Raw genomic sequence first — 19,484 nt, 5'->3', positions numbered from 1 at the left:
ATACGAACTAATTATAATATGTAAACTCATAGACATGAAATATAAGTTACCAGGATATAGAATGGGGCTAAAAACTGTGGAGCGGTTGCTTATTATGAGCAGAATGTTCAACTAGGGTGAACTTAAATGCTTGGAAGTGGACAGAGGTGATGGTAGGACACTGTGAGAATGACTAACAGTGCTGAATAATCTGTGAATGTGGTGGAAATGGTAAGCTCAAAGTCACATATGTCACCAGAAGGAAAGTTGGAGGTTAAAAGATGGGAATGTATAAAACAGTGAATCTTGTGGTGGACAATATCCGTGATTAACTGTACAAATATTAGAAATCTCTCTCATGAACTAGAACAAATGTATGACACTATAACTAGAAGTTAATAATAGAGGGGCATATAGGAAAAAAAATATACCTATTGCAAACTATATACTACAGTTAGTAGTATTTTAATATTCTTTCATCAACAGTAACAAATGTACTATACCAAAACTATGAATCAATAATGGAGGGGGGATGGTTAGGGGTATGGGAGGATTTGAGTTTCCTGTCTTTGTCTTTATTTTTTTCTGGAGTAATGAAAATGTTCTAAAAATTGAAAAAAAATTAATTGTGGTTATGGATGCACAGCTGTATGATGGTACCATCGGCAACTGATTGTACACTTTGGATCTTTGGATAGTTGTATGGTATGTGAACAATCTCAATTAAAAAAACACACACACACATTCAAAATGCTTTGAACTGGATGATGAAAATAACATTGTTTCAAAACATCTGAAATATAGTTAAGTAGGTCACAGGGGGAAGTTTATAATTGAAAATGCACATATTAGAAAAGAATAAATACTGAAAATTAATAAACTATCATCCATATCAAAGCTCTAGAGAAAGAAGGATGAAGTAAACCCAAGAAAAATGGAAGGGTGGAAAAAAAGATAAAATTAAAAAAAACAAAAACACACAGTAAAGTGAATCAATAAACTTAAAAGTTAGTTCTTTCAAAATATTAATAAAATTCATGAGCTTTTGTCTAATCTGATTAAGGAAGCAGAAAAACACAAATAATCAACATCAGGATTGATAAAGGGACATGGAATAGATATTATAGATATGAATACAAACATAAGAGGATATTATAAACAACTTCATACCAATAAATTTGAAAAATGTGAAATGGAAAAATTCCTAGCAAAATTCAATTTAACAAAAGTAACTCAAGTTTCTTTTAAGAAGAAACACAAAACACAAAACACAAAGCAACTTGTAGCTATTAAAGCAAATGAATCTTTAGAAAAGCTAAAAAAAGAAAAGAAAAAAAAAACACACAGAGAAAACCCAGACACTTCCTACAAAACTCCAGGCCTAGATGGCTTCCAGTGAATGCTATCAAACATTTCAAGAAGAAATAATCTCAACTTCCATAGAATCTTTCAAGTAAAGAAAGGGAGGAAACACATCCCACTTTGATTTATGAGGTTAGTATTACCATGGTACTAAAAGATGACAAAGATTCAAAAATCCTAAACAAATTATTAGCAAAACAAATCCAGCAACATATAGGAAGGATAATGTTTCATTACAATGTTGAGTTTACTCCAGGAATGCAAGTATAAATTTAACATTAGAACATCAATCAGTATAATTTTTCACATTATCAGAAACTGAGAAATAATCATAAACTCATCTTAATAGGTGCAGAAGAAAACATTTGATACTTCCACTCATGGAGGAAAAAACTCATAGCAAGCTAGAAATGGAAGGGAACTTCCAAAATCTGATAAATCATATCTGAAAAAAATTAAACAGCCAACATTCGTGACTCTTTACAAGTTGATTATAAAATCTATGTGGAAAGGCAAGAAGCAAGAATAACTACTACACTCTCAATGGATGGCAAAGTTGGAAGATTTGCTCTAACAGTCATCTAGGTAACAAATAAATTGCATAGTACTGATGTGCTATTGGTACAAGGAGAAACAAATAGAGCAACGTAGCAGAACCACATATGTGGTCCCTGATTTATGAGAACGATGATACTGCAGTGAAATGGGGAAGTGGTTTAGTATGAACTATGAATGCTGAAGTATTAGACACAATTTTATCTACTAAAGTTGAAGATATCTCATATTCCTGAATCTATACCCAACAAGTATGTGTACACTTGTGTAATGTGGATGTGTACAAGAAAGTTCATAGCAGCAGTATCCATAATGGCCCCAAACTGTATACTCAAATGTGTATTGATAGCAGATTGGTTAAATATTGTGATTAATTCACATAATGAAAACTATACAGCAATGAAAACGAACAAATTGCAGCTACACTCAACAGTATGGCATGAATCTCACACATAATGTTGAGTAAAAGAAGACACAAGAGAGACAAAAGGTAGGGGTCCATTTATTTAAAGTTCAAAATCAGGCAAAGCTAAACTATACTACTTAGGGATACAAACTTGGGCAATAAAACTCTTAAGAAAATCAAGGAAATGCTTACTAAAAAGGCATGTTGCTGCCCTTTAATGGGGATGAGGGGATTATGATTGGGAAGGGGCACAAGAAGGACCCGGCAGGTGCTGACTTTGTTCCATTATCCCCCCCATGATGGCTGTATGCGTGTTTATGTGGGGTCATTAAACTATGCAATTATGGTTCATGCATTTTCCTTATGTGTATCAAAATCCACAATAAAAGTTTAGAAAAACAGTAAGACAGAGGAGTTTGCAATTGCTTCTGAGAGGGAGGAAAGAGTGAGAAGAAAGTAAAGAAGGGAGGCGGGAGAGAAGGGGGACACTGAGGCTGCTGTGTGAGAAGGCCAATGAAAAGAACTCTGGAGGCAAGTGACACTGATGGGATTTTGAAAATTCCCAATTGGGTATTTTAATTGTTGATTTTGTGATGTAAGCTCCCCTACCACCTCTTCCGTGAGATCTTTTGGCAAGTTGATGCTGCTTTCTGTTTGAATGGGATATTTTGGGGAAACTCGAAGAAGGCTCGGCTCAGAACAAAAATAGAAAGCATGTGGACCTGGAGGATGAGGGAACTGCGGTCATCTGAGTCAAACTCTGAATGTGCCTTCTGAGTGGTGTGAATTCCTCTGCTTGATTCTGATTTTATGTGTATGCCCTTCTTTTCCTTTTTCATTTGGAATAAGCAACTTGCAAGCAGGGATTATTTCTTTCACCTCCCAGGTGTGTGTAGTGTGTGGAAAGACATGAACTTTGAAGTCATCTAGATCTGGGTTCGAATCCCATTTCTGACACTTACCTGCTGGATAAACCTTTGGCAAGTATTCTAATGTTTCTGAACCTAAGTTTTTCCACCGTAAAGAGGGTTGTAGTACTTAAACGGCATATGTAAAATGACCAGCAGAGAAGCAGAGTATTTTTAAAAGGTTATTTCATTTTTAACATTTTAACATCAGTAGATTTCACATAAAAATCTGAATTTCTGGCTTTTCTTGGAAAAATTGAAAGACCTGGCCGCACTGGGCCTCATTCTTACATGACAAAGTTGGCCAGAATGGAGTACTTGCCCTACAAACAGGGGTGTGCTCTCCATTTGGCCTTATACTTGGCATGCCTCTTTCATGTACTCAAACTGGCCCTTCAGGCCTCTGCACTGGAAACCCTGGTCCAGCACAGAAAATAACATTAAGTGTTGGCTCACTCCTCTCTTAAATTCAAATCACGTTACTTCCTATTTCTTTCAGAAATCAAATTTCTTCACAGTATACATTTATATAATGCTTGAAGGCACTGTGTAAATTTTCTCTTTATAGAATATCAACAAAACCTTTGTACCTACTGAGTGGGTATTACCAAAAGGAAATATAAGAACAAGCTCTGCTTACCATGTGAGATATTGCTAAAGAAGCCTGCTGCCAGGTGTCCACTACCAATTTCTCATCAGCCTCAAAGTTTAATTCTATGTTTTCTAGTGAGTAATCAATCTTGCCCTTCAGTATTGCTTTTGTTTTTGGTTTGGACATAACTGTATCCAGAGAAATGGATATTCGAGAAACTAGAGGAATTCTGTGGGAAACAAACAAACAGAAATACAGCAATTTTATTCAACAGAATTCTATTTTTGTGACCAGGTTACTTTGTGAATTTTATCTTCTTGCTTCGATTTCCATTTCCAAAGTTTTCCTAGAATTCTTTAAATGGAGACAAGATTATAAAAGACAATAGTCACATTTTTTTTGTAGTTTAGAAACTCTTATTAAGATAACAGCAACGATGACAAAATGTAATTTCCAGATTTAATTCTCAGAAATTATATGGGAGGAAGACTAAGCAATGGTATTTATGAAGGAATGCGATTTTTAAATTTATCCAGGGAATAAACTTCTAACCAGGGTGTAAACTTCCAGTCACGAAAAACAACACTTGGTTTGATGTCACTTTTTAAAGATAATGACTATCATTATCTTTAAAATAATGATAGCTAAAGTGGATAGCTAAAAAGTAGGATATGACAGATGTGAGGTCTGAAAGAGGGTATCCCATAGGGACAACAAAGCTTTGGGTGCTGGGGGGTGGGTGGGGAGTTCTCCAGCAGCCCTCCCCATTATTGAACATAGATGATGGAGTCTTTCTCTTTGTTTTGTAAAGTGCTATGTGAACAGAAAGTTAAGCCCTCACTTCCCCTTCTCTCAACCACATTGTTGTCCCCAAGTAGACATTTTGGAGCTGCTCCTTGGAACATTCTATCCCTGAAGGATCCCAGGATTGAAAAGGTGAACAGAAGCAGGCAGAGAGCCACGAGGTAGAATGCATATTGTGAGTGGGGTCCACATTTGGTGACAGAATATGCAAAGGGCTCTCAGCTTAGGGTGGGTGTGGGGAGACAGGATCCCCACGGACACCTTTGTTGAAAATTGAGGAGAGTCAGGAGTAATAATAGGCACCAGACTTTGGTCTGCAGACGCAAGTTGGGATAAGGGATAACATAAACGTGATGATTCCGATCATGATCATAATAGCTTTTGGGGAAGAGTAAAGTAGATAAGACACATGAAAATGCATAGCATAGGGCTTGTTTCCTTTACATGTTAATGAGACTGTGGTTAATTGGTTAGTTGATTGATACATTGATTGACTGATCCTTCCAGTAGATATGCACAGCAGTGATTTGAGGTTGAGATTGGTGCAGAGTTGTTTTTGCAGAAAATAAGAACTAAGCTATTAATAGCTTTCCAACTATATGCCTGATTTGCTATTTTATGCAAAGAACAGAATATGCTGCTACTCTAGATATTTCACCTTGGCCTCTTTTGATGAATCTGATAGTTCACACTGCATTTGATTTTTTTTTTCAATTTCAAAGTTCTCTTTGAAGAGAAGCTTGCTGGGTTAAACATTTCTCTTTTGTTCTATCAAGAAGAGGGTACACACTTTCCTTGTGTGTTTTTGCATGCACATGGGCCTGATAGGGATATGATAGACCATATGGAAGAAGCCTACAGAGAAAAGAAATGGACCTTCGACCACATGCATAACCCTATCACGTTCAGGCCATCTCAAATCCTTTTTGGAATAAGGGAGGGTAAAATAAACAAACCAAGAACATGCAATAATCACAATCAGAATACTGTATGAAACTAAGAATAATTTATCCCCATACTTTGCTATTATAACTATTAGTCACCATTTATTGAGAGCTAGGACTAGATCACAAGTGTTGTGATTCTAAGATATGGTGGATTTTATTTTCTGTAATCTTCACAACAACCCTACTTTACAGATAAGGAAACCAAGGCTTAAAGAGTTTGAGTGACTTGCCCAAATAAGCAAATTGGCTGAATTTACTCATACATAGCCAGTCAGTGACAGAAACAGGATTCAAATCAAGTCTGTCTGATTCCAAAACAGTCACTATCCCACAGTTTGTGCAACCACTTGTAAAAGGAGTGCACTACTTCCAATATGAAATATATGGATCATCTCATTGGAGATTTAAACATTTAGTGCTTGTATGTTATTTTTTAAATCTAACTTCTTGCTTTCTCCCTCTTCATATCTACAGTTTCCTGTTTTCTCATGGCCTGTCAATGACAAAATATTACTTTAATTTTTAATTATATTAATTAATTAAATTACTCAATTTGTGTTGTTTTGGTTTATTTAATTTTTAATTATTTTGGATTTTATTTTTTATTGTTTTAATTTATTTTGACTCTGAGTTTTAGCTGTCTTTTAGTGCTTTATAGTTGAAATCACATCACAGGAATTACTGTTACCACCATTCCACAACCTCCATCCCTCACCCAATTTTTGAAGACATTTTTCCATCTGTTTGTAGCTTCCCAGGGTTTGGAAACTTGCTCTTCCCCCAGTCTCACCCATTGTGTCTATACAAGCAATTATTTACAAACTTTTATATTACACAGAACTATCTGGCTGAAAATATGCTTTTCTTCCACCCTTACCACCAATTTCATTTTCTTGCTGGCAGGAATCTGAAACTGGTTAGATTATTAACTCAGTCTTTACTGTTTCTCAACTTTCTTATCTGTAAAAGAAGACTCATAACTCCTTCCATTTTCATTTACATAACATTACACAGACACCTTCCACCCCCCACCCCACACACACATACACACAAAGAGCTGCTTGGGACTGTTCTTAAAAGTGGTAGTGGTTCACAATCTCTTACTGGAAATTCTTGGGAACAAAACTATTTCAGAATTCAGAATTTATATATATATATCATATATTACCTAATACCCTCAGCAATGTCTGTGGAAGCACCCCATAATAAAACACATTGTATCTCTGCAACAAAATAAGGAGATATTCTAAGTGTACACAATAAAACATATCAATAGTCTCAAGTCAATTCATGCAAACCAAATTTAGAAAAAAATTTCAACTTTAAGAGCTTTTTTGAATTTTTGATTTGAAGGCAAAATATTATGAATTTTACTAGTGACATATAATTTAAAATTGTAAAGCTTTATGTTCAAAACAATCACAGTACAAAAGTGCCTCACCTAAGTTGGTTCTCTGAAATGTCTTTACTATCCAGCTGGACCAACGGAACACGAGTAAATCCCTTATTGTTGTCTGTTGGGATTTTGCATTCCATTCCCCTGTAATAATCTTGAAGGAGTTGCTTTGTATCTTGGAAACGGTTCAGTTCTGCCTGTAAGAGCAAATGTGAAACATAATACGCAAAAGAAAACAATTTAATGTATATTTATTTCCCATATAGGACACTGTAAGCACTCTTCTAAAAGTGTTTAAGTTGAAATTAATGTTCTGGAAATTAAAAAAAAGAATCAGCCACTAGTGTTACTCTAATATTCCATAATTAGTGCACCCCCTGACTTGCTACACATGCTCCCACTTTTCAGATGTCATTTCTACTGCTGTTGATATCACAAAGTCCAATGTAGTACATTTTATTCATTATTTTTGACAATTTTTCCTATGTCCTCATTCCAGTTTGCTAATGCTGTTGTTATGCAAAATACCAGAAATGGATAGGCTTTTATAAAGGGGGTTTATTTGGCTACAAATTTACAGTTCTAAAATCATAAAAGTGTCCAAACTAAGGCATCAATAAGATGATACCTTCACTGAAGAATGGCCAATGGCGTCAGGAAAACCTGTTAGCTGGGAAAGCACATGGCTGGTGTCTGCTCCAGGGTTCTGGTTTCAAAATGGCTTTCTCCAACTTGTCACTGTGCTTGTGTCTCTTAGCTTCTCTGGAGCAAACTCTGGGCTAGCATCTCCAAAGCATCAGCAAGCGTCTAACGTGTGTATCCTCGCTTAGCATATCCTGGGGCATTTTCCTCTCTCTGTTCTCTGTGTGAGCTCCCTTAAAGGACTCCAGTAAACTAATCAAGATCTACCCTGAATGCATGGGGTCAAATCTCCATGGAAACATTCAATCAAGAGGTCAAAAAGATTAATAACTCTGCCCCCACAAGATTGCATTAAAGAATATGGCTTTTTCTGGGGGACATAATATATCCAAACTGGCACAGTCCTATATACAACAATCAGCACATTAACAAACATTTGAGTGGCATCTATGTCATAGGATACATGTGATTGATCTGGGAGATACCAAAAATACTGGGTCTAGGTCTGGTCCTCTAGGATTTTTTAGCCTAGTTGTAGAGAAATGACCAACTGTGACATAAAGTGATAACCCACAGTTCTTTTCCCACAGTTTTCATTTTGCTCGATATGTATGTTGGGAGATCATTCCTCTAGTGCTTGTGGCTAAACCCTTCAGCTGGCATTGCCAGTAGGTTCCTGGAGGGAAATGGAGCAGCACAGAGGATCTGGGGACAAGGGGAGCATTCTCATTAGCAGATAGCTACTCCCCTGTCAGCGCAGATCATTTTCCTCTGTGGTCATGCTGAAATGCATGCATACTGAGGCTCTGCTCGGGGCTCAGTACCACAAATGAAGACCCGGAGTCTTCCAACCCTTTCTCTCATTAGGTGCCAGATCATTTGGCATATCTGTGTTTCTCTTTGGTAGTGTAAACATGACATCCAGACTTTGCTTTAGTTTATGGGGTCACTTTAACTTGTACCTGAAGTTCTAAAGATATAGTCCATCATATCTAAGTTATTACAGAAAACATATTTTCTAAAGAACAAAAAGAACAAAACTGACCCAGTATTCAAACTAACCAGTGATATTTATGAAGGGTTCTCCATGTTTATCAAGCAGTTAATGTTACCACATATTTCATAAAACATGAAGAAATAGTGTCATACTGCCATACTCACAGTTTAGAACAAATAAAAGTCTGTTTTTACACTGTAGTCTATAAAAAAAGACAAGGGCAGTATCAATAAATTTGTTTTATATATAGGAAAGAATAAGCCAAATCACTCTTGAACCGTTTTCTGCATTATTAAACTTTTCTAGCTAAATGACTGAAACCGGAAGAAATGCATTTGGTTAATTTGAATCCACATTACCAAATAAAATTACCATTCATGTGCTGTTTTAAATTATAGGATATGGTTTATAAAGTCTATTTGCATTTTAAATCATAAGTATATAGTTATGTAACTTTACAAACTAGTATTTCAAGATGACTAGGAAAATTAAACATTTTCCTCTTTTCTTGCAGATAAACAAAATTGAGTTTTAAAATATTCATATGTTGACTAATTTCACAATTTGACAATAAACATTTGCAGCTGCCATGCTGTTTGGTAAAACAGTAGAGATAAAATGACTTTTCTAAATTATATTCATTAGAACATGCACGATGCACATTTACAATGAGCAGGATGCAAACAGAAACCCAATTAGCAAAGATTGGATATTGACAATTAACTTTTGGTAATTGAATAAAAGTGTTGAGAGGTTATAAAAATTATTAGTCATTAAACCATAATATTATACTATTTGGTAAATTTAGAAATTGGGAAATTCTTTTCCCTCTTAACTGAGATAACTCTTTAATAAGGATTAGCTATAGTGGAGTCACAATACTATTGGTACTATGGGACAGCATAGTAACTGTGCCTTAATATAGTGATTATTTTATATAAAAGATTAATTTATTTTAAGGAGCCTAATTTGATTCATAATATAGCTGTCTTAATAGGATGCTATACCATATCCAGGATTTCCACATAAGAATTAACCAAGATTCTTCCCACATTATGATAACTAGTAAATAATGCATTCTTATTATTTTTTCTTAGCTGTTACAGAATCCCAGACTTGAAAGGAACCTCAAAATCCATCTAGCATAGCATATTCTAAAATTTATTGTGTAGAAAACTTGTCCTATGTGCTATTATAATGAACATCTAACTGGGGATAATATAAACAAACAAAAACTTCCCAAAGCTAACTAATTTTGGAAATGACAGGTTAACATACCAAAAGGTTTTTTTTTTTTTTTTTTATTACAGGATAAATATCTTTCACTTCTCCAGGGAGAGAGAAGGGTAGAATACGTAGCACTTACCAAAGTCATTGGATCACAGAGCCCTTGGTTTGTGCCGGTTTGAATGTATTATGTCCCTCAAAATGCCATTGTCTTTGATGTGGCCTTGTGTGGGCAGACTTATCAGTGTTGATTAGATTGTAATTCTTTGAGTGTTTCCATGGAGATGCACCCCACCCACCTGTGGGTGATGACTCTGATTGGATAATTTCCATGGAGGTGTTACCCCACCCATTCAGGGTGGGTCTAAATTAAATCACTGGAGCCATATAAATGAGCTGACAAACAGAAGGAACTCGGTGCAGCTGAGAGTGACATTTTGAAGAGGAGCTACAGCCAAGAGGGACACTTTGAAGAACGTCCAGGAGCTGCGAGAGGAGCTGCAGATAGAGACAGTTTGAAGACAGTTGTTGAAAGCAGACTTTTGCTCTAGAGAAGCTAAGACAGGAAAAACGCCCCAAGAGCAACTAAGAGTGACATTTTTGTAGAACTGCAGCCTAGAGAGGAATGTCCTGAGAGAAAGCCATTTGAACCCAGAACTTTGGAGCAGAGGCCAGCCACATGCCTTCCCAGCTAACAGAGGTTTTCTGGACACCATTGGCCATCCTCCAGTGAAGGTACCAGATTGTTGATGCATTACCTTGGACACTCTATGGCCTTAATACTGTAACTGTGTAACCAAATAAATCCCTTTTATAAAAGCTGATCCATTTCTGGTGTTTCGCATTCCGGCAGCATTAGCAAACTAGAACAGCTAGTGTTCTATGAAACCCACTTTGGGAAACACTTGTCTAGCTGTCTCTCACCCAATACCACAGATCTTTGAAGAATTTATGTGGCTTCTTTACACTAGCCCTCCACAAACATGCTGAGAAGCCTCTACTTATGAGCTTCCAGGACAGGAAAGCTCATTGCCTGAAAAGCCTGTTATTTGAAGGACAGTTATAATCATTAGGAGTTTTATTCATTTATTCAACTGAAACCTACCCTCATGTAATTTCCAACACTGGTTCTTTTGGGAGACTATTGATCAGTGTAGGATAAGGCTCTTTTCTGTTCTATGTGGTAAGCCTTCAACTAGTTGAACAACATTGATGATAAAGCAGTGATTTAGAGTACCAGCTGGGACTGGACTTGCTCAGCCCAAACCCCAGTTTTGCTTCTTACTAGTTGTGTGACATTGAACAAATTATTTCTCCCATACTTGCCTTAGTTTCCTTTTCTATAAAATGAGTATAGTATAGGATAACTTGTGGCATGGCATGGTGCTGAAGGTTCAATGTGCTCATACCTGCAAAGTCCCTAGATCAATATGTGCCGTGTACATAGTAAGAACTTAATAAATGTTAGTGTTTATTCTCTGCCATTCCATTTATCTTCTCTTCCCCTAATTGGTGTTAAGTCCCAGTGCAGTTTCTTAGATCAGAACCAAAATCTACGTATTGCTAAGACGTAAGAATCATATTTCCAAAAGAGGCATATATTTCCCGGACTCTTAAGAACGATTCACCAAAATTCTCTATCACCTGTGCCTTCACTATTGGATTTCAGCTATTTTTGCATAAGCTTTTGACACACCTATTCCCAATGTTCCATCTCTGATTTTCAACAGGTATCCCAGGAATGCTCCCAAGACTGGCTTAGGGCCTCTCTCTATAATCCTTTGCACAATTCATGCCTCGTGGATTTGGCTGTTCTCCTGGTTACGGCCCAGTTCTGTCCTCTGGTTTAGGTGAATTATTTCTAATTCCATTTTCTCTTCCCAATGCAGACTCCTCTAACATTCCTGAATAGGTATTCCTTGTCCTCATAACCTGACTTCCTTAAACCTCCCAGTTGGAACCCAGAGCTAGTAATCAGTGGAGCTGATCCTGTCACCCAGGTTTGTTGACTTTCCAGGTCTCCTGTGGTCCAATCTGCCCCTGCCCAATGGGCTTGCCCCTTTGTATGCTGGAAACACTAGCATTCATTGGTCGCTTGTTGAACAAGCATTTATTAAACATCTATGTGCTAGCTCTTAGGATTGTTAGCAAAATATTCTCATTTCCTGCAGTTTCTCCTCATGTAAGTTAGTCAACTGAAGACTAGAATTATACCCTTTTCCATTCGCCATCACTGCTGTTTGCTTAGGAAAAAGTACCCATGCAGACATGGCTGCAAATGTTAGTCAATCAGGTTGTTCTGACGAATAGTCTGTTTTTCCAATCCAGGAGGAAACTTTTTATTTCCAGGAATTAAATGCCTTCTGGGTTTGATCTATCCCATGCTTCTGTGGAAGGGCTGCTTTCCTGGGCTTTGACTGGCCACTTTTGGGTGTCTGCTTTGAGAGGCTGACGAGGTAAACAACCTAGTTGGAGGCACCATCTCTGCTGTCCCTTTCCATATCTACGGGACATCTGGAAACAAAGTAGGTGAGCAGTTGCTTGGGATGCTCCCAGTTCTGGTGCTTGTTTGGCAAAAATTATTTCATCTAACTTCCTTGGTAAATTGGAGCTTATGTCAGACAGAATGAGCAAAATGAGCCCTGAAGATACCAACATCCCAAAAGAGTTGTTAACACGAAGAACATGGCTGTGGAAGAAAAAGTCTGTGTCATCATGACCAGCTGTTCTTACCTGCATCAGTGAAAAGAAATGGTTCATTGTGATTCCAAGGGAGTCCTGTAACCAGTTCTCATTAATGATATCAACACGCTCCTGCTCCGCCTCTTCCTTCCGGGCATCACAAATGTCCCACAGGCGATCTCGTAAATCCTGAACAGAAAAGAAATGTTGCTGTTACTCTTTAGAACTACAGCTCAAATTACCTTTGTGGAATAAAACTAAAATATTTTGCCAGTCTTCAAAAAGTCCTTAAAGAAAATTTAGAACTAATGCACTCATGTATTTTTTTTATCTGTTCATATTTATCGTGCTTCTACTCTATGTCAGGTTCTCATTTTCTCAGACTACCTCTCAAATCATATATCCATGCATACTGCAAACCCACTAGAGTTCCCTTTATTTATGGATTGGTGTCTTTGTTTTATATGTTTTAATCCTTTGTCAAAAAATGTGGTTGAAAAAGTCATTTCAGTGAGTTATGGAGGAAATGGTGTATTGGTAGAAGAGGTGGGTAGCTCTATTTAAGCCAGGAGCATGGGCTTGTTAATTGATATCACATGTGGCAGGGTGTGTCACATGACATTCACCAAGGAAAGTTGACTGAGAGGGATTATCTCCAAATAAGCTTCATTTTACAAAGCTAGCAATAAAAATGTCTTTTCTAGATTTCAACTCTGCCACTCACAGAACTTAAGCAATGATGATGATGAAGTCAACAACAATAATAACTACTGGGTCCTTTCTAAGTGTCAGTGCTCTAAGCAGTGTACTTATATAGACTCATTCAATGCCTCACAACAGCCTTATGAGTTATGTACTATTATTGCCTTCATTTTGCAGATAAGGAAATGGAGTCACAGAAAGGATATTTTCCCAAGGTCACAGAACCAGCAGGTCGTGGAGTCAGGATACAAGCCAGAGCCAGTGGTCTTGAGTAATATGTGCCACTACATCAGGTCTCAGCTACTATAAAATGGTGATAATAGTATTTTCTCCTTTGATTTGTTATTGAGATTAAATTCACTAATGTATGCAAAGCACTTAGTACAGAATTTGGCACACAAGTCCCCAATTAATGCAAACTATTATTATAATTGCATTGATAACAAGAAAATAATTGCTATTTAATAAGATTTCATGAATGAAATATTCACAGTCCAAGATTTGACAGCTTTCACAATAATAATAATTTATTGAACACTTCCTATGTGTTGGGCATTGTGTTAAGTGCTTTACCTCACTAATCCTTACATCAATAACCAAGAAGTGGGTTTCTGATAAAAACAAAACAAAACAAAACAAAACAAAAAAAACCCTGAGGCACAGAGAGTTAAGGCACTTGCCTATTGTTTCAGTGCGGTAGAACCAGGAGTCTGAAACCAAGCAGTTTGATTCCAGTGCCTACTGTGAATTTTATTTCTCAGATGCTGTTTATGGAACACTTTGTATTTGAATTATTACCTTAGCAATTTGGTTTGTTACCTTGTAGAGGCTGCACATAAAATAAAAATATCACAAGTCATTTTTATAGCAATATAATAAGTATCAGAATGATACATCATCATTTTAGTGCTGATCTTGATAGCTCCATAGCCCTTCCACAAATGCTCTGCCAGACATTCAATAAGTACTGGCTTGTGCTTATTGAATATTTACACATTTTTAAAAAATGGGAGAGGATGTAGTAGGAGGAAAAGTACAAAAGTAGGAGTCTGGAAACCTTGCTTCTGATTTGTCTTCTGCTCCTCAGTGCAAAACTTTCACAAGTAACAGGATCTTTGTGGCTTAGTTTTCTAGTGGGCAAAATGAGGATAATGCAATAGAAGAAACTCTATTAAATTCATAAGATTGGAATGAAATAATTCAAAAATGAGGATGTTACCAGGGATAAAGTAGGATTAAACTATAATGTTCATTATGGGCTTACCCAGAGGCAGTGATGGTTTCTAGCCAGTATGGCTTTTATGGTCATACTAGTTGTTCACAGTTGGTGTGCTTTCTGATTGGTCCATGCTAGACTGTTTGGTGCCCATCTGTGATACTTGCTAAATGTTTTAAATGTCATTGATGCACAGAGGGATGTATACATTGCTTTTGACTTCAAAGACATCCGTAACATATACTGTGTTTGGTGGGGCCGGAGGCAAGGGGATTGTGCTGGTTTGAATGTATTATGTCCCCCAGAAAAAGCCATGTTCTTTGATGCAATCTTGTGGGGCAGACATATTAGTGGGGATTAAGTTGGAATGTTTATATTAGGCTGTTTGCATGGAAATGTGCCCCATCCAACTGTAGGTGATAACTCTGATGAGATATTTCCATGGAGGTGTGGCCCCACCCATTCAGGGTGGGCCTTGATCAGTGGAGCCACATAAATGAGCTGATAAACAGAAGGAACTCAGTGCAGCTGAGAGTGACATTTTGAAGAGGAGCTACAGCCAAGAGAGACACTTTGAAGAAAGTACAGGAGCTGCAGATGAGAAACATTTTGAAGACAGCCATTAAAAGCAGACTCTTGCTCCAGAGAAGCTAAGAGAAGACAAATACCCCAAGTGCAACTAAGAGTGACATTTTTGAAGAACTGCAGCCTAGAGAGGAATGTTCTGGGAGAAACCCATTTTGAAACCAGAACTTGGAGCAGACACCAGCCACGTGCCTTCTGAGCTAACAGAGTTTTTCCATACATCATTGGCCATCCTCCAGTGAAGGTACCCGATTGCTGATGTGTTACCTTGGACACTTTATGGCCTTAAGTCTGTAACTGTGTAACCAAATAAACCCCCTTTTATAAAAGCCAATCCATCTCTGGTGTTTTGCATTTTGGCAGCATTAGCAAACTAGAACAGGGATGAACTCTAGGTAATTGTGGAGGAGGCAGTGTAGAGGAAGAATGGCAGAATGTTGTATACACAGACAACTAAAGAACAAGGAAGAGTATGCTAGGTACCATAAAATGGTAGAAGACAGTTTCCTCAGAATCAAGAGGAAGGAAAGATCTCTTGGCTTTGGGATGGGATTTGGAGAAGTTAGTGTTAAGGAGAAGGTATCTGAATCAGGCCTTGGAGGATGGCTGAGCACCATTGATGTAGCTTTCTAGGGGAAGGGAAGGATATGAGCACAAGCGCAGGGGCAGTAAAAGAGCAAGATCCTAACAGAAAAATGGATGGGCATCAAAACAGTCTTCAGGGGGAAGGAAAAATAAATGACCAAAAAACTTATGGGAAAATGCTCAACTTCACTGATAAAAACAGAAATTTAAATTAATGAAGAAAACCAATCCCCCCACCATCAAACTGGCATTTTTAAAAGAGAGAACTCAAAGGCAGTAAATCATAGGGCGTGACCTGAGAACAGGGAGTGTTTCAGTGGGTTGGAGTATAATGACCATAGGGGCTGCTGGGATTTTGAGCCACATTTTGGAAACCAGGATAGAGGATTTAGACTTCATTTGGTAAGAACTAGGAAATTACTAAATATTCATGAATAATTAGGTTGGGGTATATTTAAGAAAGACTCATAACTATTGATTGAATAGTTGTTCAGACAAAATCAGTTAAAAAATACTCTTTTGCAAAAGTTGTAAAGATTTCTATTGAGTCCAAAAACCCACATTCAACTTATATGGTGCTTACTAGAGACTCACATAAAGCAAATGACACTAAAAATCAAATGTAAGAGCATGTAAAATTTATATGAGGAAATATAGAAAAAATAAAGCAGTGTTTATGGTATTGATATAAGATAGAGTAGCAATCAAGACAAAAAGTACTTTGGGGGCAAAGATGGTTATTTTATATTATAAGAGGGAATAAGACTCCATACATTTACGGCCAAGTGATTTTCAACAAGGGCAACAAGTCCACTCAACAGGGAAAGAATAGCCTCTTCAACAAATGCTGCTGGGAAAACTTTTTATCCAAAAGCAACAGAATGAATTGGCCCTACCTCGCCATATATAGAAATTAATTCAAAAAGGAACAATGACATAAATTTAAGATTTAAAACCATAAAACCCTTACAAGAAAACACTGGAGAAAATCCTCATGTCCTTGTGTTCTAGTTTGCTAATGCTGCTGGAATGCAAAACACCAGAGATGGATTGGCTTTTATAAAAGGGGTTTTATTTGGTTACACAGTTACAGTCTTAAGGCCATAAAGTGTCCAAGGTAACACATCAGCAATTGGGTACCATCACTGGAGGATGGCCAATGGTGTCCAGAAAACCTCTGTTAGCTGGGAAGGCACGTGGCTGGTGTCTGCTCCAAGTTCTGGGTTCAAAACGACTTTCTCCCAAGACGTTCCTCTCTAGGCTGCAGTTCCTCAAAAATGTCACTCTCAGTTGCTCTTGGGGCATTTGTCCACTCTTAGTTTCTCTGGAGCAAGAGTCTGCTTTCAACAGTCATCTTCAAACTGTCTCTCATCCACAGTTACTCTCTCACCTTCTGTGCATTCTTCAAAGTGTCCCTCTTGGCTGTAGCTCCTCTTCAAAATGTCACTCTCAGCTGCACTGAGTTCCTTCTGTTTGTCAGCTCATTTATACAGCCCCAGTGATTTAATTTAGAGCCACCCTGAATGGGTGGGGTAATACCTCCATGGAAATTATCCAAGTAGAGTCATCACCCACAGTTGGGTGGGGCGCATTTCCATGCAAACAACCTAATCCAAACGTTCCAACTTAATCCCCACTAACATGTCTGCCCCACAAGATTGCATCCAAGAATATGGCTTTTTCTGGGGGACATAACACATTTAAACTAGCACACCTTGTATTTAGATACATATCTTATTAATGACACCCAAAGCACAAGCAACAAAGGAAACAAATAGATAAAATTTACTTCATCAAAATTAAAAACTTTTGTGCATCAAAGGACATTATCTAGAAAGTGAAAAGACACCCTAAAGAAAGGAAGAAAACAGTTGCATGTTATATGTCTGATAAGGGTTTAATATCCAGACTATATATAAAGAACTCCTACAACTCAACAGCAAAAAGACAACCCAATTAAAAATGGGCAAAAGACTTAAATATTTCTCCAAAGAAGATACCAATATGGCCAGTAAGCATGTGAAAAGATGCTTAGCATCATTAGCCATTAGGAAAATGCAAATCAAAACCACAATGAGATACCACTTTATATCTACTGGAAATCTATTATTAAGGAAATGGAAAATAACAAGTGTTGGTGAGGATGTGGAGAAATTGGAACCCTCATGTTCTGCTGGTGGAAATGTGAAATGGAGCAGCTACTGTGGAAAAGTTTGGTGATTCCTCAAAAAGTTAAACAGAGAATTACCATAATACCATATGATCTGGCAGTTTCACCTCTAGGTATATACTCCTCAAAATTGAAAGCAGGACTCAAACAGATACTTGTACACTAGTGTTCACAGCAGCATTATTCACGAGAGCCCAAGGGGGAAACAACCCAAGTGTTCAAACACTGATGAATGGAGATGAATGTGGTATATTCATACACTGGAACATTATTCAGCCATATAAAGGAATGAAGTTTTTATACATATGGATGAACACTGAAAACTTTATGCTAAGTGAAATAAGTCAGAAACAAAAGAACAAGTATTATATGATTCCACTTTTATGAAATTTCTAGTGTAAACACATTCATAGAGGCAGAAAATAGATTAGAGGCTATCGGGGTTGGGAGAAGGAGGTATGGGGATGTATTGCTCAGTGAGTACAGAGTTTCTGTTTTGGGTGATGAAACAGTTTTAGTAATGGATGGTGGTGATGGTAGCACATTTTAAGTGTAACTAATAACACCTAATTTACCCTTAAAAAACAAACTGGGTGAGTGAGGTAGAGTGGGCTCCTCCTCTGTGAAAGAAACTAGAAAGGGGCCAGAGGATGCCTGAGACTGCAGTTTTCGGGTGTAACCAGCAATATAGAGAACGCTACAGTACGATGCTGGGGACATGGACAAAAATGCAGAGAGGTAGTGCCTCAAGAGATGGGGTGAGCTTGTTTGGGCTGTGACCGTCTCCCTGGACCAGCAGCAGCGAGATGGCCACTGGGCAAGGAAGCGAGTAGTGACTCTCCACTCTGGTGCACCCACCTTGGCAGTTAGCTGGGGAGGTGATCCTCCACAGCCATACTGCTGGGAGCTCCCATGAGAAAACCCAGGAGGCAGCATTTACTCTCCTTCCATGGAAGTCTGGGGTGGGGTGTACTGGCAAGAAGCAGGGATAGGAGAGGGTGCCATCCAGAAGCATCATGACCCCTGATTGTTTCCCCACCTGGTTTGAACTCCACCTACCACATAGGAGAAGGTCAGGGAAGAGCAGCTTGAGAATAAAAGGTGGCTCGAGAATGTCACCTGTTGGTAGAACAGGGATACTGCACTCAAGAAAGCTGTAGCTCTGCCAAATCACATAAAAATTCTCAAATAATCCTGCATTTACCCAAATAACCTTATCAAGACAGGAAAATGCCCCAAAGTCAAGAGAAAATCATAAAGCACTTGAAGAATCTAGAAGACATGGACAAGTCGAATGAACAAATTAAAAAGCTTGAAGAGTCACAAAATTTGGGGCAATTAATTAAAGAAGTATAAAGAAATCTCCAAAACAACTTCAACAAGATGGCTAAAGACTTAAAGTGCATCAAGAAGACTCCAGAGGAGCATAAAGAAGAATTTGAAACAGTAAATAAAAAAGTAGCAGATCTTACGGAAATAAAAGATATTGCTGATTGAATTAAAAATATACTAGAAACACACAATAGCAGATTTGAAGAGGCAGAAGAAAGAATAGTGAACTTGAGGATAAACAATTGAATGTGAGCACACAAAAGAACAAATGGTGGAAAAAAATTAAAAAATTGACATGGATCTCAGGGAAATGATGGACAACATGAAGTGAACAAATGTAAGAATTTTTGGTGTCCCAGAAGGAGAAGAGAAAAGGGCTAGGAAGAGTGTTTAAGAT

At 37.6% G+C, this 19,484-nt stretch overlaps 1 protein-coding gene across 10 annotated transcripts in view; it reads right to left on the bottom strand.

The window, feature by feature from the left end:
* Positions 1-19,484, bottom strand: part of SPEF2 (sperm flagellar 2) — a 246,864-nt gene that overhangs the window by 71,568 nt on the left and 155,812 nt on the right. For all 10 annotated transcript variants that reach the window (XR_005210938.1, XM_037799097.1, XM_037799104.1 and 7 more), the window contains 3 exons: positions 12,549-12,686; positions 6,995-7,146; positions 3,851-4,031 (listed from right to left, as the gene is read on the bottom strand). Coding sequence is in view for 9 of the 10 variants with exons in the window: in XM_037799097.1 (XP_037655025.1) it covers positions 3,851-4,031; positions 6,995-7,146; positions 12,549-12,686 (471 nt within the window). In the remaining variant the exon portion in view is untranslated. The remainder of the gene's footprint in view (positions 1-3,850; positions 4,032-6,994; positions 7,147-12,548; positions 12,687-19,484) is intronic.

Source organism: Choloepus didactylus, chromosome 11 (genome assembly GCF_015220235.1).
Source record: "Choloepus didactylus isolate mChoDid1 chromosome 11, mChoDid1.pri, whole genome shotgun sequence".
In the NCBI taxonomy this organism is placed as follows: domain Eukaryota; kingdom Metazoa; phylum Chordata; class Mammalia; order Pilosa; family Megalonychidae; genus Choloepus; species Choloepus didactylus.
The sequence above is the reverse complement of the archived record's forward strand: the minus strand, read 5'-3'. Positions and strand labels throughout refer to the sequence as shown.